General features: G+C 47.1%; 1 protein-coding gene across 4 annotated transcripts in view; it reads right to left on the bottom strand.

Moving 5' to 3' along the window:
* Positions 1-20853, bottom strand: part of CLSTN1 (calsyntenin 1) — a 64096-nt gene that overhangs the window by 7720 nt on the left and 35523 nt on the right. For 2 of the 4 annotated variants that reach the window (XM_055001205.1, XM_055001204.1), the window contains 10 exons: positions 15756-15964; positions 13715-13864; positions 13420-13605; positions 11020-11268; positions 8928-9049; positions 7536-7698; positions 6149-6199; positions 2998-3155; positions 1358-1506; positions 45-271 (listed from right to left, as the gene is read on the bottom strand). In XM_055001205.1, the coding sequence (XP_054857180.1) occupies positions 45-271; positions 1358-1506; positions 2998-3155; positions 6149-6199; positions 7536-7698; positions 8928-9049; positions 11020-11268; positions 13420-13605; positions 13715-13864; positions 15756-15964 (1664 nt within the window). The remainder of the gene's footprint in view (positions 1-44; positions 272-1357; positions 1507-2997; positions 3156-6148; positions 6200-7535; positions 7699-8927; positions 9050-11019; positions 11269-13419; positions 13606-13714; positions 13865-15755; positions 15965-20853) is intronic. The other 2 variants (XM_055001207.1, XM_055001206.1) reach the window with 1 other exon arrangement.

Raw genomic sequence — 20853 nt, forward strand, 5'->3', positions numbered from 1 at the left:
CTTCTGAGCGCTAAAGGTTCAGTCGCCATGCATGGAGGCTTCACCTGTGGGATCTTCGTCACCGTCTCCCTCCGGCTCAACCTCCCGAGTGATGGTGCTGATGATGCGGAGCTCGGGAAAGAGGGAGACCCCTTCGGGGCTCTCAAACTCGGAAGCAGAACGGGCGAAGTGGTTGATGCCACTCAGGCTGATCTTTGGTTCCTCAGGCTGCAAGACCATGACGTAGCCGTCGACAAAGGGAATGGCCATGCAGGCCTCCTCGTTGGAACACCTGCGGAAGGGGACCGAGACTGGCTGCCATTACAGCCCAAGAAGCTCACGCACCACCAAGATAAACACAGGGCGCTCGATGCACAAAGCAGGCATTAGTGGGTGGGGAAGGGGACCGTGTTGCCTTCAGCTCTATGTGGCTTGTTTTAACATGGCTGGTGATCATCACCAAAGCCGAATGCTGGCCCTGGTTTTCTTCCAGTCTCTGGCCTCTCCAAGACCAGCCCTCAAGTGTACCATCCACACAGCACAAAGCATGAATGAACGGAAAGGGCGCACATCAGCCACCACAGGGAGCAACTTAATTGCCAGCTGCTCTCTGTGCAACTCCAGTGGGTCTCCCCAACCACCAGCCCCGTTTCTGGGTCTACAGTGCAAGTTGTCCGAGCTGCATGGTGTGCTGCTCAGGGGCCATTCCAATGCCAGCAAACCAAAAATAAGGGATCGGGAAGGCATGCAAAACTTCAGCGGTGGTATATTTAATGCACGTTTGTATATTTAATATGCCAATTTATGCTTTTTAATCATTTGGCAAATCTTATGTACCTGGAGTCCTTGAGGACTTTGGAAGCGGGATTATAAAATGTACGGATCTAACTAAAGACGGTTTCTTTTACAAAATCTAGTACACATTTATCGTGACCTTAGATGGCCGGATCATAAAAGGACACTATGTTACAGCCAGGCTGCAGAAGAGTTATGTGGGAATCTCCATTAGGGGGGGAAGGAGTTGGGACCGCGCACTCAGGCCTCACCAGTGCAGCATGGACTCTGCAGCAGCCCGCTAAGTATCTTCCCACTTGAACATACCTGAATCGCAGCACTGGTTGGACCGGGCCAGTGACGTCTATTCCATTCAGCAGTGATACCCAGAGGGCTTCTCCCCACTCCCCTGAGACAATTTAACTGAAGACTGAACCTTAGACCTGCTGCTTGCAGAACACGTGCTTTACTTCTGAGCTACGAGCGGCATGCGTCTCCCACACCCACACCCAGCCTTCAGGAAACCAGTTGCCTTAAAAGAAGACTTCTGTCTCTCGGAGTGCCAGAACCGTTATGGATGCAGCGTGCGGGTGACAAGACTCACTTGACCGCACTTGTGATCTTGATCCTTCTGATCCCGGGTGTTGGGAACTGGCGAGAGTTCAGGTAGGAAATGCGCTGCATGGCTTTGTCGAACTGGTCAATGTCATCTCCTTCCAAGGTCAACACCGACTGGCTTGGATTCATTTGGATCTGAAATGCCCAGCAGCAGTGCAGAGGCAGAAGGAAGGAGAAGTCAGGTCTGGAAAGAGCTAGAAGTCATTAGCAGTACACCTTGAGGCTCATCACAATGAAGCCAAGCCTCTTGCTGTGAATGCCAGAAAGGTCTTTTATTACACACACACAAACTTTAAACTTCATTTCACCATCTTAGAAACATCCTAGGAACCTGGCTGTCTTTGTTTAATCCTGCAGTAACCAAACTGACTGTTCGAGTTTTCTCTTCTGCCACCACCAGGTCTGCAGTTGGCAGGCACTTTAGGCAACATCCTGCAGCTGTTATGCTAGCTCCTAAATAAATGGGAAATATTCTTGCAGAAGGAAGTGATTAATGCTTCCTGCTGCAGGGAGGAGAAAAAAAAATAGGAGAAAAAACAGACGCATTTCCCCCACCTACAGAATTTGCTTTTTATGTCGGAGAATTTCAAGGAAATTATTGAGCCAATTATTGATAAAATACAGGCAAACACAAAGCGCTTAGAGGGAATTACTTACAGTACAAGTACTGAGATTCCTGGGGGAAAACGCCAGTTTATTAAATGTTAATTGCCTGTAAAAATCGGGAAGGGGGGGGACAGTCAGGTTAGTTGCTGTATAACCAAATGTATAAGCATTTGGATTTCCTTCCTTTGCACTGTATCTTGAAAATATGGTCAAAATGGCTAAATAAATAAATAAATCTAACCAAGATCACCACTTGCCTCCTCCACAAAAACATTTCAACTGCGCTGCTCATCTACATTTTCAAAATTTGCTTTGAGTAGTTTAAAACTCGGCTACTTTAGATAAGAAGTCCAGGATCTTCCAGTGCTTTTAAAACTGCATTTCAGGTGTCCGCTGGCTCAGTTTGGATCAGGGCCAATAGCAAGGGGTTTCAATTGTCCCGGTCCAATACGGTTTTGCCACTGAAATTCCCCCCTTCTGTTAGACTTGAGAAGTCCACCTTTCCACCTTTTGTCCAGGAGAATGGAGGAAGGGGTGAGGAGGTGGCAGTTTTCAAAGGAGAAACCAGGCAGGGGTGGAAGGATTAAACTCTCCTTATCCTGCTTTGCTGGGCCCCAGTCCAAGCCGCGGTCCCATCCACATGAAATTCAGCTTTAAGAGAAGCTGGGGTTTCCATGATCGCTGCCTCATTTCGCCTGGACCTTCACATTCCATGTCTGCCCTCTACAATCGTTGCTCTGCCTTGCGTCCCCCCACTTCTGAGTTACTGTATTCAGAAGGGACACTTATCCCTCATTTGCAAACTTGTCCACAAATAAACCGTATGTTATGAAACTCTTCAACAGAAATAACATTTAACAGACTCAAGTGGAGTGTAAAAACATCCCGAGGGCTTCCAGATGGTGCTGAGAGCGGAAGACCTTGAGAAGGCAGCTCTGTTTTGTTAAGCTCTGTCCTCCCCTACACTTCCATAGCCAAACTTTGCAGTGGAAGTGGAAGGTCCCTCTGGGGCCGGTTTACCTTCAGGCTTTTGCTGCTGTCCTCGGCCATCTGCAAATCCAGCCCCTCTTTGCAGGTGTAGAGACAGTCGATCACTTTTTTGTTCTCCAGTTTACCCGAGCGTATCATCAAGCCGGCCAGGTTGCCTCGGAAGAACTGAGCCATGCGATGCTCGCCACCTTTAGCGGGCAAGGGAAGACAGAAGTGGTCAATGTGATCAGCTCCTTCGGGGAGGGACATCTCTGATCGTTGCTCTTGTTACATCGGCATGCAGGTTAGCAAGTGTCCATTCTTGTGTTAACCTTGCAGTTACGCTCAAGCACTGTTTGGGGGAGAGAACTTAAAAAGAAGCTCACTCATGCAAGGTGGCCCTTGAGAAAAGGAGGGAAAGGGGATGACCCAGCTCAGTTGTGGAAATTAAGCCTCTAGCCATTACCGATAGTGATTTTCACCCCCTTACCGCTTTGAGGTTTCACGGCTACAATACAGAACAGGCATACCAAAAAAAAACACACATCTCCTATCAACTCGAGAGAACTTTACACCATACACATGCAACAGAACAAACCAGGGCAAACTGTGACTCCGTCGCTGTGAAAATGGGGCGGGAGGGAATGGATTATGGATGACAACGTCAACAAAAAAAACCCCATTTCTATGTTCCTTAGAAACACATAAAGAGAACAGCACCAAATCATGAGAGGGAGGACAGGAAGGGTTACATCAGTGCTTAATTCTTGTGGCCCCCTCTTACACGCCCAGGGTAATGCCAATCGCCACCTTGGGGTCAGGAAGCAATTTTCCCTAGGCCAGATCAGCTAGGGATCCTGACGGTGTTTTGCCATCTTTGGGCATGGAAAGGGTCACTGGGTGTGTGTGTGGTGGTGGGGGGGGGGGCAGTAACTGTGAATTTCCTGCATTGTGCAGGGGGTTGGACTATGATTCTAAGTCTTCAAATATCACTTATAAGAAGTGGAATGTTCTGCCTGCTAAAACTGCGCAAGGATGGCGACTGTACCCAAATAAGCACTGTGAACAACTTGAATAACTCCTGGAATGAAACCCAGAGAAAAGCTATTTAAGGTGCTGGTTTGAGAAATGCACAGCCACGTTTTGGCAGAGTAGATCTCCATGTTCAATGCAGCTAGGAGGAAGAAATTCCTCTATGGGCCTTAAAAGCTCCTCCTAAGAACATCTCTGGCTTCATCATCCTTGTCCCCCACCCCCAATTTTAGGAGCCCAGACATGCAATTCCACTCCTCCTGGCACCTACAAGAATTTAGCTGACAATGTAACACCGATCTAAAGCCATGTAGTGGCTGATGGGTGTGGTCTCCTCTTCACCTGGTCTCCTCTTCCCCTTGCCAGCACCCCCATGACGCTTTTTAAATTTAAAACACACAAGCGTACATCCTCAGGATCTTGTCACTGCTAAGACATAAACTAACCTTCATTAAGTGATTCAGAGGAGCTTGAATAGCGGCATGATGGATCAGAGCAAGAACTGCCGAGCCCAAATTCTGTAGCCAGAACCAGAAGCCTAGGTGCACCACAAACCTGCTCCCTCCTTCAACTTACCCTAGAGCTAAGAGACTATGCTTTGAGCCAGAGATGTCCTCATTTAACATCTGGCTGCAGTCCTGACATCTGCCCCCACTCCTGACCACACAACAGAGATTTATTTTACAGGGTTGTTGCTTTATATACATTACGGCTGCATATTTAGGCAGTCACTGGGTTATATTAAACTACCGAAAACCCTCTAAAGAGTTTAGAAGATGTTTCCAATTAATCAGACAGATTTTTTTAAAAAACTAGAAGTACTTAAAAAAAAAAACAGACATGGAATACACCGTCTTAGAAGAGTCCCTTCTGACTCATGCCTCTTCCAACATGCACTTGCCTGACCTAAACATAAGAAATTTACACTCCCCGCCCCCCAATGACTGCTTTTATTCATATGTAAAAATACACAGCTTTAAATCAGAAGGTACAATTAAATCAATTAAGATTTCTTCAAAATGGGACGACAGCTCAGGCAAAAGAACTAAATATTACTGTTTAGCTATTCTTTTCTAAGCTGGTTTGGAACTTCACTGCTCAAGTGATGAATAATTAAAAGGTATTTTCCGACTCTGGCAAAGCTCTCTAGAGTATTAGCAATTTTTTCAAAAGTACAATTTAAAATGAATGCAAGGAGACTTTTAAAAAAATGGTCTCTAACTGAGAGGCAAACCCCAGTGAGCAATAACTAGAAAAATCTGCTGCGCTGACGAAAGCACACGGCTGCAATGCACGCCAGCGGACAGTCCGGTGGCTAAGAGAACTGGGAAGCTGCTGGTTCCAATCTCGACCTGAACCCACCAGATGGCCTTATGGCAAGCGACAACATTCCCTCTTCATCCTCCAATCGGCATTACAGGAATAACAATACTGATCTACCTTGTAGGGTTGTTGTGAGGATTACATATCAAACGTTTGCAAAAAGCTTAACGCACTAAAGCCCTTTTACACGTGGAAAGGTTTATGCAAAAGGCCACTCAGACGTACAAACTAGCACGTCATTCCAAAGCTTGCTTTCCACACCCCCAATACTACCCTCTATTTTTACTTAGTTTAAGAAAGTGGTGGATCTCCTCCTCCCCCACCCCACCCCACCCTGCCCGCCATCAGTCAGTTTAGGGATGGGGATTAATTGTTCTTAGAGAATTGCAAGAGACAGCAGTGTCTCCCCTCCTCTGGGCAATGCATGCAGAGATGGGTTGAACAAGAGGAAAACAGAAGGGGGGGCATATGAGAGAGACAGACAGACAGACAGACAGACAGAGAAACAGAGAGAGAGAGAGACAGAGACAGAGAGACAGAGAGACGACAGACAGAAGCTGTACATTTCTGCAGTAAAATCCCCCACCCTCCATCATTTCAACCAGGTCAATGGTTTGCAAGTCTGCCTAAAAATAGCATTTGAGTGTTAACAGCAAAAGAGAGTGAGGGGAGGCGGAACACATCAGATTCAAGCAACATAGGAGGAAAAAAAAAACACAAGCCCAGCAATGGATTATGTTGATTCAATGGCTGTAATGCAATGCTGTCATTTCATGCTATGTGCAAGATGAAGCGATGTCTCGGCTTAGAAATGAAAAGAAAGAAAGTTAAGAAGAACACCAGCAACCTGCAGGGATCTCAGTCGCTTTTTCTGTGTCATTCTCATTTTCTGAATATTCTGCAGAGCAGAAAGACAAAGAAACAGGAAGAAGAAACAAGGAACCAGGTGGTTAGGACTTGTTTGATCTGTCACATCACACCTGGCTTGGACAACATGCTCACCTGGTGCAATGCTTCCCCATTCAGTATAAACCACACTCTATTACCAGCCCATTTCAAAAGAAGCGTCGGCACTCATCTGCAGAGCAACCGCTACACATCTGCCACCGTGTTCCAAGAGCTGGGGTGTGTGTGTGTCTCATGGGCAGAGTGCTGGACTAAGCCTAGAGCAACCTGAGTTCAAATCCCCACTCAGAGGGTGACCTTGGGCTAGCCGTGCTCTTTCTCAGTCTTGCCCTGAGCTTCTGGGATAAAAAGGTTAAGATGGACAGATGGAAACAAAGTTCTGGGGCATTTCCTTGAGTCTGCAGACATGGAGCGGAAAAGTGCAGTATGGAATCCAGAAGGGAGCACTCTAGGCCATTCGGCCATGGCTGCACGTTGCTCACGAATGATGATGCCTTTCGGGGAAGCTTACTGTTCAACACCAACAACTGACACCCCCCCACACAAGAAAACGATGCCTCACTGGAAGAAGAAAAAAAAAAGGCCAATGCTTTCCTTTCTGGCCTGGTCAGCAAACCTTCAAAAGGTTTGTCGAGAAGTGGAAAGAGAGAAAGACCCTGCGCAGGAAGTGCTGGTAACCTATATCCTTTTTGTCATTCCTCAGACGAATCCCAAGATCCATTTTCTCGACATGCTGACAAGAAAAGCTTCAGTGGCACTATGACTCAGCTCTGTGCAATCTCTGGAGAATGGCGGTTTAAACCTGCTTTGCATGTTGAAACCAACCACTGCTGCCGCGTTTCTTTTTATAGTTACAAGTAGCAGGATCTTACTAAGAAAAAAATATCAGGAACCCTGGAGAACGGCTCTGGGAAACATCTTAAAACAAAAAGCGCGACTAACCAGAGAGAACCAAAAGGGCCTGACTCCAGGAAGGTTCCCTTCAAGGGCGACTCAGGCCCCAAGTGTGCAGTGAGTTCTGGCTTTCCAACCCAGTCTGAGAACACAAAAGGTGAGGTTTTATTTTGTGAGGGTTGTGCTTTATTTCGTTGGCTTTGCTGTAACTGCAGCAAAAATTTATTTCCACAACATTCCACAAATAATTAGGAAAAAACTGACACTGCATCATTCATTCCTGCTTATGCCTCATCGCCTGGTGCAGGCAATGGGTGAGGCCCGTAACGCACCCCCCTCCCCCCCAACAAGCAAAGGGCTTGCAGGCAATCAACCTACAGCCTGCCACAACTACGGGCTAACTATTGCCCAGAGTTTCAACAAGTTCGTCTTACCTTGCCAGCATGCTCCAACCACCAACTGGGACTCTATTTTGGAAGGATGAAGCGGGTAATCCTCCGTCACGGGGAAAGGATCGAAAGAAACACCATCGGCGTAGAGAGTCACTGTGGGCAATTCTACGTTGAGGACATAATGATGCCATTCCTTGTCACACACCTGGGGAATAAAACAACAGCGTCCAATTCTTGAATGAAGATGGGCCTGCTCTCCTGCACTTCAGACCCAGAGAGTTCTTTGGACATGCCCCGTTTTTCAAGGATGTGGGCAAAAACCTAAAGCCCCTTCAGAGTCAACTGGAGGGAGCTACAGAGCGTGAACATTGCTTTATCATAGTCACAATTTCAGTTGTTAATATAAAGGAGTGCTTCGGAGCGGTCTTTGCATAATTAAAGTGTCAAGCTGCCCAGTAAGAAGCCGGACCTCTGGCCCATTGTCTAAGCCAAGGGGCGGCTATCCTCTATGCAACCACGCTCTCTATCATAGCTCTGTGAAGTCTTGAGAGATGGGGCATGGTTGCTCTTATCTTCCAAACATGGGCAGCAAAGACCAAGAAACAGGGATTTGCAAATCCATGACCAAGAAGTCAAGTCCTCTGAGACAAATGGCTTTGCCAACTGTGAGACCAGCAGGAAACGGCCAGTTGCAAAGAACGCTGTCTCCGCGGAAGAAGGCACAATATTCACACCCCTATTTTAAAGAAAAAAAGGATATGAAGAGGTACCCTAAATTTTCAATTGTTTTTATGCCTAATGGCTCTTGAAATTTTTAAAAGGGCATGGTTTACCTACGAATGTGCATTGATCCAGGTAGCAATTTTGAACCTCGATCTGGGTAGCAATTTAGTCTTCCACGTCCTCCTCTCTAGGATCCCTCAACTTACAGCAACTTGCCATATGAATACACAAACATGCCTTCTACAGAGCCAAATTACTAGTCCATCTAACTCAATCCTGCCTTCTTTGACTGGCAGCAGTTCTTGAAGGTCTCAGGCAGAGAGAGGCCATTTGGAGTTTTGCCATCTTCTGGGCATGGAGTGAAGGGGGTGGTATTTGGGAACTTGCCACATTTTGCAGGGGGTTGGACTAGATGACCCTAGAGATCCCTTCCAACCCTGTGATTCTACAATTCTATGATTTCCCACCACCTGCTACCCCAAATCCTTTCACCAGATGTACCAGGGACTGAACTTGGGGCCTTCTGTGGGAAAAGCAGGTGCTCTGCCACGGGACTACAGCTCCAGGTATGAAAGCACAAGAGCCTTCCCTTTGGCCTAATTGGACTCACCCCATTTTTATTTTGTTAGCCATCTTGAAGTTCCCATTTGGGGTGGTGAGGTCAAGATATAAATGTAACAGAAGATAAAGTCTGCCTCCTCTCTAACACACCTGGTTCAGTTTCCAGTGGAATTCTGCCGGTTTGTAGCTCTGCCCCTCGGAAGGATCTTGGCGGAAGAGGAAGACGAGTCGGCAGTTGTGCACATACAGTGAATAGTGGTGCCGGTTCATGTCTGTGCAAAGAAGAGATATGTTACCATTTCTCCTGTCTCTCCCCATTCCCAAAGGCATGGGGTTTGTTTTAATCATTGTTAGTCAAGCTACTGCATTACGTTTTAAATGGAGAAGGAAACAAACAAGCAAAAAGAAGATAGCCATGTTGGTCCACAGCAAAATCCAAAAGTTAAAGCCATGTACTGTCAAACTGTAACACAGTTGTTACAGTTTGATAACTCAGGACTGGTGTTTCAGCACTTTGGAAAAATATCCCTTTTGCATGCAATCATTCATTCAAATTTTGCATGAAGATACAATGAAAAGAAACAAAGCAACAATTGGGAAAGAGTGAGCTGAGGTCCGCTTTGCTAGGCATGGCTGAACTTGGTGGGGGCAGGGGGGGCGGTCCATGTTTACAGTACTGCCATCAAAATAAGAAAAAAATCTTGCAAATGAACATCTGGTAGCTGAGAAAGTAAATTCTTTGAGGTGGCCTTGTTGACGAGCCACATCTAAGGACGTGAGCTTCTAATTTCATTGCTCCTTTCCAATATAATTACCTCCAAGATTCCAGCAGCTCTACATTTTTTAATTAAGAAGGGAAATCTTAGTTGGCCTCACTCCAATTCTTACCAAGCTCAAAGGTGATCTTGGATATTAGACTGGCACCTCTGATCAGGTCTGACGGCTTGTGAACAGAGCTGATATATTCCAACTCAAGAGACTGTTCTGCTTAGCTTCGGATTTTGGCTGTGGTCTCCTCAGACACCCAAGTGTGATGTCAGCAATCAGAGTGTTGGACTCAGATCTGAGAGATGTGGGTTCGAATCCTCACTCTAACAGAAAACTTGCTAGAGGAACATGAACCTTCTCTCAGCCGGACCTACTTCACAGGGGCATTGCAAAGATAAAACGGAGGGGAAAACCCTTGTATTCCACCTTGAGTTCCTTGGGAAAAGGATGGGATAAAACTGTAAGAGACGGTGTCAGAAAGGAGAAGTAGGTTTCTTTTTTAAAAATCAATCAAAATTGCTGTTTCTCAGGAGGAACAAAGAGACAATTCTTTGGTTCCACTAAGGTACAATTATGGAATCCACATTATCACATTTCCTGAGTATTGATACAATCTTTAAAAATTCCTGTTTGCAGTGTTCACAGAGAAAGCTATTCACACCAGGGCAAGGCGAAGGGGAAAAGAGGGGAAAGAAATATGCTCTCCTGGAACTTAATCAAGACTTCTGTGCGCTCAGCTCCCTTTCTGAAGATACTGAAGAATTGTATTCCAGCGATAGAGAACAGAATCGTGCCAAGGCAGGAGCACCCAATCTGTCACAAAAGGCTGGAAATAATGAGAGAGACTGAGGAAAGATCATTGGATGGAGGAACAGTGGCTGAAAATTACTTAGCTGTATTTACGTTTGATAAAGATACAATTATTATGTAAAATGAAAATGAAGTTTTTTTTTTTTTTAAAAGAGTATTATTTGTGTACATTCTATGGAAAAGTTCCCAATATGGTGCCATGGGTGCCCACTATTACTTTCCTTGGGGCCTGCTCAGCTTTTCAGGAAGTGGGTGGGGCCACTGTAAGGTAGGCCTTGTTATTGGCTGCCGTCATTCAAATGAAAGGGTTTTTCACTGGAAGATAAGGACTAGTAAACACCTGGGCTTTCCTTAGTCAGTGCGTGGTTCCATTCCTCATTCTGGCTCTCCTTCTGCAAAGGAGGTGTGAGGAGGGAGGTACTCCATTTGGCACCACCTCCTGAGGCAGCCATTTTGGGTTTGGCCCTGGCTTCTATAGCAGCCATTTTGGGGTGGCGCTCACCACTCTCCCTCAAAATTCCAAAGGTGCTCACAGGCTCAAAAAGATTGAGAACTCCCATTCTATGGCAATCAAGGAAGACTAGTCAATAGCATAGGGGTGTTTAGTTAAGACTAAAACCAGGATGCTGCACATTTGCTCATCAAATGGTGAGATTTTCCCAACCTGTCTTGTCTGAATTGCAGAGGATGGTCTCCTTTTCCCTAGATCCAGGTCCGTGCCTCATCCAGACGGAGATCACAAAGGGCTCTTTCATGTTGACTGTGACGACGTTGTCTGGAACCTTCACCGCCTGGGTGCCATTGAACTCGAAGACTTGGTCGCTGTCGTGGCCATTGTCTGTAGGAAGGCCGGCCGTCCAGTTGGCAGTGTTACTCGGAGGGGGAAGCAGCTCAGCTGTGCCAGAGGAAGCACCTGTAATTGAAGGACTGTTATGAACTGCGCACTAGTCAATTCCCTAGAAAGGAAGTCAACGCGGTTACTTGTCTTATACGAATCCTAACTCTTTAGCATCGGCGCTGTTGCAAAGTATTGCAGAGAACGTACAGCACTAAATGTCACTTGCCCATGACTGAATCTACTGGTCAAGATCCCGCTTCTGTGACTCGCATTTTGCTTTAGCCTCTCCCTTCCCATTCTGGGCTGAGAATCCGTACTACGTGTGCTTTGCCTTTCAGTTGCTGAATTCTAATTGCAGGACGAAGGATGACTCCGTCGGTTGTCAGCTCCTGCCCTCCAAGACCAGCCTTTGCTGCTGCTGCTGCTGCCCTGAGAGACCGATTGTCAACTGCAGAGGAAGGGACTCAGCTCTAGAATTACTCCCCCACCCGCCATTTTCCTCCCAGCAGTGCAGAGAACCAGCTCCAGCTCTCTGGGTTCCCATTAGGAACCCCTTTTTCCTAGGACAGGCCACGATATTGAATTACAGCAATTGCTTTTTGCAGTGGTGACTTGTGCTGGCGTCTCAAGGGAAAAAACGCAAAATAAAGAAGTTATCCCTTTTTGTTTTACAGGTCCCGCTAATCAGAAAGGCCAATACCCCATCCCCTGATGCTGCCGAGGCTCCCGGGCCATTTGCAGATCGATAAAGAACTCAGATTCCCCTTGAGTACCTGCTCAGGCCCACCCTTCATTTATTCAATAACCACCTGGTGGCGGAAAATTGGCTCTCTTTTTGAAAAATGAAAACGAAACCACTCTAAATCGTGTTCCTGTTAGCAGACAGCGATAGTCATGGATCCTAGAGAATTTCACAATTTGCATTAGCAAGCCAGGAAGATCAGATCCAAGGCTTCTCCAAATGGGGAACTTGTAAGACCGGTATGATTCCTTGTACAGTTTAATTTTTCTAACTATGATGATGGATGTAACTGTTTCTAGAGGAAGCATGGGGGGTTTTGTGTTGTTTTTAATCTTGTGATGGCCTATGGCTAAATCACAATCAATCAATCAATCAATCAAGCTAGCTAGCTATCAATCAATCAATCAATCAAGCCAGCTAGCTACCAATCAATCAAGCTAGCTATCAATCAAGCTAGCTATGTGTCTGTCTGTCTGTGTATCCTGTGCACCCACATAGCCTCCAGCACATTACAGGATTTAGCCTTCAATTCCTGGGCAGTTCAGAAGGGGGCAGAATCAAATAAGACACAGCCTTTCCAACGATGGCACCATTTGCAACTGCTACTACTGTGGACAGTCACTGTTCTTATCTTGTGCCCAACTGAGCTTTGCAGGGAAACAATCACAGCCTGTGACTCTTCCATTGCTTTGCCTTCTGGCTATGTTGCAAAAAGCCCACTGTGGTTTAGCCGTCAGAGTGCTGGACTTAGACTGGGGACACCAGTCTTGCTTGGGCCATGAAGCCAACCGTGTGACCTTAAGCTAGTTACTTTAGCCTGCCCTACCTGGCAAGGTTATTGTGGGGCAAACAAAATTGAGATAATCCCATTCATGCATGCCATTCTGAGCTCCCTGGAGGAAGGGGGAGGTCAAAGCGCGAGGAACAGGAGTGTACGCCAACGGGGAGCGCTTTGCAGGCCTGATGACGCCCCTGGATGTCCTTCATGAGGTCTTGGCAGTCTGAAGCTTCAAAGAGCTGGCAATTGGTGCATACTTCTAGGTGTAGCAATTTGTTAATTGCTAAGCAGGAGTCTGAACTACAGATTTTGTCCCCCCTGCTCCTCTGGTTCTGTTACTAAGGAATTTAATGATTAAATGACACATTTCAAACACTCACTGCATTTTGCTTAGTTAAAAAGTAGGTTATAAATCCGCAAATGAATTATAACAAACAGCTGATGCGAGAAAATTTGTCAGCCTTGAAGACGCTGCCGGAGATACCACCCACCCCCTGCCCATTTTCAAACAGCAAGTTAAACAAAAGGTTCGATTTCTTACAGCCCCACAGCGAGAAATCCCACCCACCTACATTATTTTCTTCATCTCCTCCCTTTTGACAACTCTTCCCAATTGTGCTGAGTGGGTGAGAGTCTAAGGAATCGCAAGGACAATGAAACCACCACACACTGTGATTTCTCCCAGGCCAGCTAAGTGAGATCTTACCGCACAGCCTGTGAAGGGATTTCTCAGAGTAAGTATCTCGGTCGCAGCCTTTCCCAATGTGGTTGGTCTCCAGCTCAATCGTGGCTTGGACAGAAGTGATGGGCTCGTCGCACGTTTCCAGATGGATATTGGGGAAGAGAGCCAGGGAGCCCGTCCCGGGTTCGTACTCCATTCTTTTGCTCCAGCCTGAGCTCAGAAAGAAAGAGAAGAATGAGGCACCCTTGCACTGCTGGGTGAGAGTGTAATTGGAGCACGACGGGACGGCTGGTAGCAAAGGTGGGGGCACAGCACTGACCTTGCCAGCCAGGCTTGCACGTTGGCTTAATGCTGATCTTCACCAGCACGTCCTCAGCCGCCCGTTTCTTCCCGCAGTCGTAGGCCGTCACAGTGAGCTTGTACTGGTGCTCCTTGCCATAATTCAGTTTCTCCGTGTTCTTAATGTAACCTGAAATAGATGTTTCAGAAGGACTGGGTTTTAACACAGATTTTAACCCTACGGAGCTGCCGTCTACCGAGTCAGAAGGCAGATCTCTCGGGCTTAGCAGTCTCTGCTGCCGCCAATCAGAGGAGAGGAGGGTCCCAACACTGCCAACCCAAGGTCTTTTGAAGCTGGACCTCCTGGGAGATGGACCTGGGACCTTCTGCATGGGAAACGTGGACTCTGCTGCCGAGTTACAGCCTACCCAAATATAAAAACTGGAAGCTGCCTTGCATGGAGCCAGACCATCTCACCAAGAGTGTTCGGTTTTGACCGGCAGAGGCTCTCCAGAGAGAGGACCCACAGACGGTGGTCCTTGGACACTAACAGGTGGGTAAGGAAATGGGAAGAGGGCGTGATAAAAGCCGGCGTGTGACAGCAGAGAGCACGGAATGGACACGTAAATCCTGTACAGGCTGAAGGACGGGCACTGAGAGTCTCTCTACGTGAGTCTTCTTACACGAGGACACTCAAGTGTAGGGGAACACAAGGTTGGCAGGGAAGAGTAGTTCAAAGAGTAGTTCAGTTTCACCACTCTACCAGAGAGTAGTTTTAAAGGACAGAGCAGTGATGGCTCCTGGGAGGCGAAGATGAAATTAACAAAGACTCAGAGAAAGCAAGAGCAAAAGCGAGTGCTTTGCTGGCTGCGAGGCTGCGGCTGAACGTGTGGCCCTCTTCGCTGCCTCCCCAGCACAGTGGATCTAGGTGGGCACCGCGGTGAGCAGCGCTTTTCTCCCCCTCTCTTTTGCACTGAGAAAGGCTCTCTCTCTCTCTCTCTCTCTCTAGCTTCAGCCCCCCTTTCTTTTGAGCTACTCCAAAGGTCTGGCCAAGATGCAATGTGGCAAACTGAGGTGAAACTGACAGAGCCTTTGTCTTTTTAAACTATGCTTCCCAGATAACTGGAGGTTCCTACGATCAAAACTGGGACCCTCATCCTGCAAAGCAGGGGCTCTGCTACGGAGAGATGGACCTCCCCTAACAGGAACAGCCTTGTACAAGTCAACACTGGTCCAGTAGGCTAGTGCCACCTACTCCGACGCCGAGCAGCTCTCCTAAACCTCAGGCAGAGAAAGGTTTTTCCCCATGCCTGTTACCCAAGATCCCTAGTAAATGCTAGGGAATAAATGTGGGACATGTCCGGATTCAAAGCACATCCCCGAAGACCAAGCCAATAAAGTCAGAAAATTGGTTCAACCAACATTTACTCTGACTGGCTGCCACTCTCCAAGGTTGGCTTGTTACACAAACTCCTGAACCAAATTACGATTTGCCTTTTGTAATACAGGCCTGTGATTTCTACCTCCAGGGAATGCATCCTTCACTGATATCTACCGGAGAACCCCTGGTCTCCCAAGTCAGAGCTCTGGCGCGTGTTCCAGAGTGCACAGCTGCTTCACACAAGAGCGTGGCCATGCCCACTGGAGCACGTCACCCCACGTGAACTGAAAGTTCCATGAACCTTTGTCACCCCTGTACCACTCTTCTGTGGCTGTAGGTTGCAGAACAAGGACTGAAATAAATGTCAATGTCAAATGTTCTAGATTCAGCTGAAGTATGACAGTGACTGGCAAGGTGTCTTTCAAGGATGCTTATCTATCACTAAATGTTTGGTCTTTAAGGAGAACCTGAGATATATTTGTGAGCATAATTAGGGCACCAGAAAGCACAGTGAAACCCTCTTATTTGTGTAGGCAAAAAAAGAAGTCAAACCACCAAAGAAAGCAAACGAACCTGTGCTTCTTATTGTCCCGTACGGCCGCAACGATAAAAGGGACACGATTTAAATGCATGTGCCGTACAGGACTGATTGGACACAATTCCAGGGACACAGAATAAGACCGACCGCCTGGCCCCTTACCATCCTTGTCGATCGCAAAAGGAACATCTGGAGTCACAATTTCATAGCTGCAGATCTGGCTGAACTGGGGAGAGCAGTCGGCATCCACGGCTTCCACTCTGAGGATGCTGTCGTACCTCTTCCCTTCAATCACCATTGCCTTGTAAGACTTCTCCTTAAACACAGGCGCATACTCGTTCACATCGTTCACCTGGATGTGCACCGTTGCTCTGGAAACAGAACAGGCCCTCGCTAACATTTGGCCCAACTAAAATAATAAAAAGTACACTGCAAGCTTTTCATACAGCCCCTCTTCGTGTGAGCACCGAAGGAAAGCTGAGCAGGGGGAAGAGAGATTTTGCACATCCTCACTCCCAACCTCTGTAGGTTGAGGTCAAAAGGCAGAAAATGGCCTGTGCAGCCAGGGACCACTGAGCGACTGGGGACTGTGCCGTTTCCACAGCGTCTCCCGCTGCATACAGAGGCTCCACTGTGACATCCAGCTGAGCAGTCAGGGAACAGGGACAGAACACAGGATCCTGCCCCCACCCAGTGTGCACTGAATGCACGAATGTTATTCATGCAACTGAAGATTATAACGTGAGATTGCTGAAACTGATTTAGTTCAAAAATTCAGAACAATGGACACACACACACCTGCCCTGGGGTTAATAGAGAAATAGGATTCTCACTACAGATGCTAATTTTTGCTCTAATCAAGCTTTGCACCCTGATGCCCTTCCTTGCAACCTTCTGGCTGGGATATAAAGGCTCAGGGATCTGCATTCCCACTTGTATCTGATGAAGGGGAGCTTTGACTCTTGAAAGCTTCTACCTGGAAATCATGTTGGTCTTTAAGGTGCTACTGGACTCAAATCTTGCTGTTCTGCTGGAGACCAACATGGCTACCCACCTGAAACTATCCATACAGGACTATCACTTATAGAAAATACTGAACATTCAGTTCCAAAAACTTCAGAATTTTTCCTGTGCAAATATCCATACCTCCCTGAGAGTTTGCCTCTCTCATTGATTCAGAAACTGAGGCTAGGAGTTCATGACTTGGGTAGGAGGAGGGAATAGAGCCCAAAGCCTTCTTATCCAGCTATACTGACAAATACTCAAACAGTGGGTGGTTTTGTTTTGTTTGGGATCATCCCATAAGCAAGGACTAGTTGCCACTCCACCCTTCTAGCAACTATGGATAGTGACAGGGAGACACAGGTTATGGTATTAGGTTTTGGTATTAGCCTAAAAAGCCCTATGCGGACTGGGACCAGCATATCTGCAAGGCCGCCTCTCCCTATATGTGCCCCAGAGGATGCTCCAATCGGGAGAAAAACACCTATTAGTGGCCCCTGGCCCCAAGGAGGCCCACCTGGCCTCAACCAGAGCCAGGGCTTTCTCGGTCCTGGCTCCAGCCTGGTGGAACTCTCTGTCTACTGAGACCAGGGCCTGGCAGGATGTGTTATCATTTCGCCGGGCCTGTAAGACAGAGATGTTCCACCAGGCATATGGCTGAGGTCAGGCTTGGCCTCCACTGGCTGAAAAATGGAGGAAATGATGAAAATATAATCTGAATCCCTCCCTACTAAGGTTGCCCACCACCTTATCGTGTCGAGTTGTATCTGCTGCTATCGATTGCCGCCATCTAAATATATATCTAAATATATAACTGAATACATATTTTTATATGTGAAATATGTTATAACATACTATGTTTTTCATTAATCTATTCGTGGTTTTTAACTGTATAAATTGATGTGTTTTAATATGTTGTAATCCGCCCTGAGCCCTTCGTGGGGAGGGAGGAATAGAAATCCAAAGAAAGAAAGTAAGTAAGTAAGTAAGTAAGTAAGTAAGTAAGTAAGTAAGTAAGTAAGTAAGTAAGTAAGTAAGTAAATGCTGTACTGATGACTCCCTCCACCCCATTTCTTCCCCCTTTCCCACCTCCTCTCCCAAGAACAGGCAACAAACTAATCACGAGTTTTCAATCTCATCCAGCTACGAGATGCGTCTTGACAGTGAGTGACACAGAGCAGTTTCCTGTGTTGGGATGGAGCAAAGGCATGCAAGGGCCCTTTCTCTTTCTCATGGGCATCTAATTCACAATAAAATAGGAACACAAAACAATCAAGGAAGACAAGGTACAAGAGTCTCTTGCTCATTGGCCAGACCCAGACTTCTTTGTAAGCGTCAGATGTGTGGATGCTGTCAGATACTGCAGTTTACATTTTATGAATTGCATCTTATTAAGTGCTGAACGATGGGAACTTAAATGATAGGTTCATTCAGAGTTAAGATAGATTTTTATTACGACCCAGGATCTGAATCAAGACACATACAGTCTTATTCCCTGGAGACAGGAAAGAAATAAAAGTCAGAAGATGGAAAGAAAAAGAAAAAACTGGTGACAGTTTGCCAAACACCCACAGCGTTTCACGTTTGCCAGAAAAGTCTACAAGAAAATCTCAGATTGCCAATCCTTCCCACGTGTACTTGAAGGTTATTAGAAAAAAAAATATGTCCTTTTTAGATTAGTAAGCAAAACCAGAATAAAATCAATGGCTGGTCAAATATCTGAAATGTAGATGCTGTCTGGAAACAAAACTCATTTGCCCTTCTGGAGCATTGATTCAATTCACACATTAGTTTTGCTTTTGGTAAGAGCCTTGATTTTGCTGAGTTAGCATTCCACAAAGGGGTGGGGGTGGGGAGAACCATCTACATATTTTAGAGCCCTTAAATGCATTGCTTATTTTTATCAAATGCACAGCACTGTGGGCTAATCTACCCTGGAAGTGTACAAAGGCAACTTCCAACAAGCAGTTTCTGGGAAAGGGTGTGGTGTGTGGGGTGGTGGAAATGGGGCCACAGCACTGGGTGGAGTTCATTTCTACACATGCACCAATTTCCTCAATCAAAATTCCCTCCTGAGCTGCTTTTAGCCCCTGTAGGAGGAATTAAAAACCAAGACTCGTACCTGTTTTTATTTCTCCACTGGGACTTAAAAGTGGCCCAGGGGATCAGCTTCCTGGGCACGTGGAAGACAGCGCTGATGGCACAAGACACTGTGCCATGTGTTTAGTGGGGAGGGCAGAGAAGCGGCCTATCTTTCCGACAAGCAAAGGCCCATCTTCCTCCTCCCATGCCCACCAGACCTTCTGATGCCCATGTCTCTCCACATTAGTGACTGCAGAGCCTGGGGCATTTGCCCTGCCACCTCTGCCAAACCACAGAGTGAATATATGCCGTTTCAGAACCTGGGGGCTGAGAGAGACACTATAGACAAGGACTGGGAGGTGGATGGATTTAACAGGGCAGCTAAGTACTAGCTCTGGCCACCTTGTTTGGTACATCCTTTCCTCAAGCTCTGCTTTCTCCCCTCCCTTCCCCTACCAAGCTGTTAGTAGGCTTCCCCTTCAGCAGCTTTGTGGGTAGGGGCTAGGAGCCAAACTAGACATTTGCTTTTGTTAAGAACCCAGTCCCAACTTGGGTTCCCTGCAACCACACAGCAGCTGCAGGGAATGGCTATTAAACAATACAGCAGAGCCCCCTTTGAGCTCAGAACATAGGGGGGGAACCAGGGCTTTTTTTCAGCTGTAACGCAGTGGAACGGAGTTCCGGAACCTCTTGAAAATGGTCACATGGCTGGTGGCCCCGCCCCCTGATCTCCAGACAGAGGGGAGTTTAGATTGCCCTCCGTTCCGCTCAGTGGTGCGGAGGGCAATCTAAACTCCCCTCTGTCTGGAGATCGGGGGGGCGGGGCCACCAGCCATGTGACCATTTTCACTGAGAGCAACCCACTGAGTTCCACCACCTCTTTTCCCAGAAAAAAAAGCCCTGGGGGGAACAAAGGGCTCCTGCCTACCCCCTCACCTGTTTTCCATCCGAAACAGAGCTGGGGAGGGGGTAGTTATTTTCTTGTTTTCGCTACTCCACATGCACCAACTCTTCTAGTTTTGCTGTGGGTGTTGCCGTTTGACTGTTGTCTTTTTCCTAGGTTCACGCTGCAGATTTGATGAACAGAGTGCTTCCAAGGTTGGAAGACAAGAAGCCTGACCCTGCCTGGCACTTCTCACAGAGGTCTTCCATGGGCCTCACCTTCTCACGAAGGATTTTCAAATGCAGCATCTCTTTGTTTCTTCATGACCTAACTAACCGCTGCATTGATCATTGAGTCCACTTAGGGATTCTAAACTGGTTACAAATGAGGACATCACTTGAACTCCCCCCTCCTTTAATGCATCACTGCCGAGGTAGTAAAGCTATCAAAGCTTTCCCAATTACTCTGGGCTTTGGGGGGGGGGAGGGGTGCATCAGAAAGAGCACTCAGCAGAGGCAGTTTATGGCTGACCCCCAGACTGAACACAGCTGCCAAGAGGGACTAAGCTGCCCTGTACCATTCCACAACAATATGAATCTGTCTTGAACGGTGTTATTTCTGAACACATGAAGCTGTCTTATACCAGCCCACCAAGGTCTGTCTTATCTACTCAGACTGGCAGCAGCTCTCCAGGGTCTCAGGCAGAGGCATTTCACAATTCACATCACCTACCACCTGACCCTTTTTAACTGGAGATGCTGGGAACTGAACCCGCGACCTTCTGCATGCCAAGGAGATGCACCACCTCTGAGCTGCGGCCCCTCCCCTTTTTTCACGGCAGCTAAATTTTCCCCAACTGCAAAGGCAGCCCCAGAAGGGGAGCGCTCTCTCCTCCTGCTGAGCTGATGTTCAAAGTCTACTCCAACAGAGGTGTCTGCTTTATTCCATTCTCCAAATGAGGCAATCAGGGAATGTTCCGCTCATCCTACAGGCCACACATGGATATTCTCTGGGCTGGATTCTTTTGGGTATCATTGAGCCGCAGCAGGATAACCAGTGGATTGCTTGCGATGCATAAACAGCTGCCCTGTGCTGTGCCTCTCTGAAGAGGTCTTTGTTAACATTCCATGAAGGCTATGCTATTGGACTAAGTGCCCCGGCTGCGGTGGCCTCTCCTACTCCACAAAGTGGGGGAGACTACACTGCAAATTCTGGAGGCGCATGTACACCACAACTGGCACAGTTACATAAAGCATTACACTGGACAGGATTCAGCAATGTGGGTTTTCTGTG

The sequence above is a fragment of the Eublepharis macularius genome, chromosome 17 (genome assembly GCF_028583425.1).
Source record: "Eublepharis macularius isolate TG4126 chromosome 17, MPM_Emac_v1.0, whole genome shotgun sequence".
Classification (NCBI taxonomy): domain Eukaryota; kingdom Metazoa; phylum Chordata; class Lepidosauria; order Squamata; family Eublepharidae; genus Eublepharis; species Eublepharis macularius.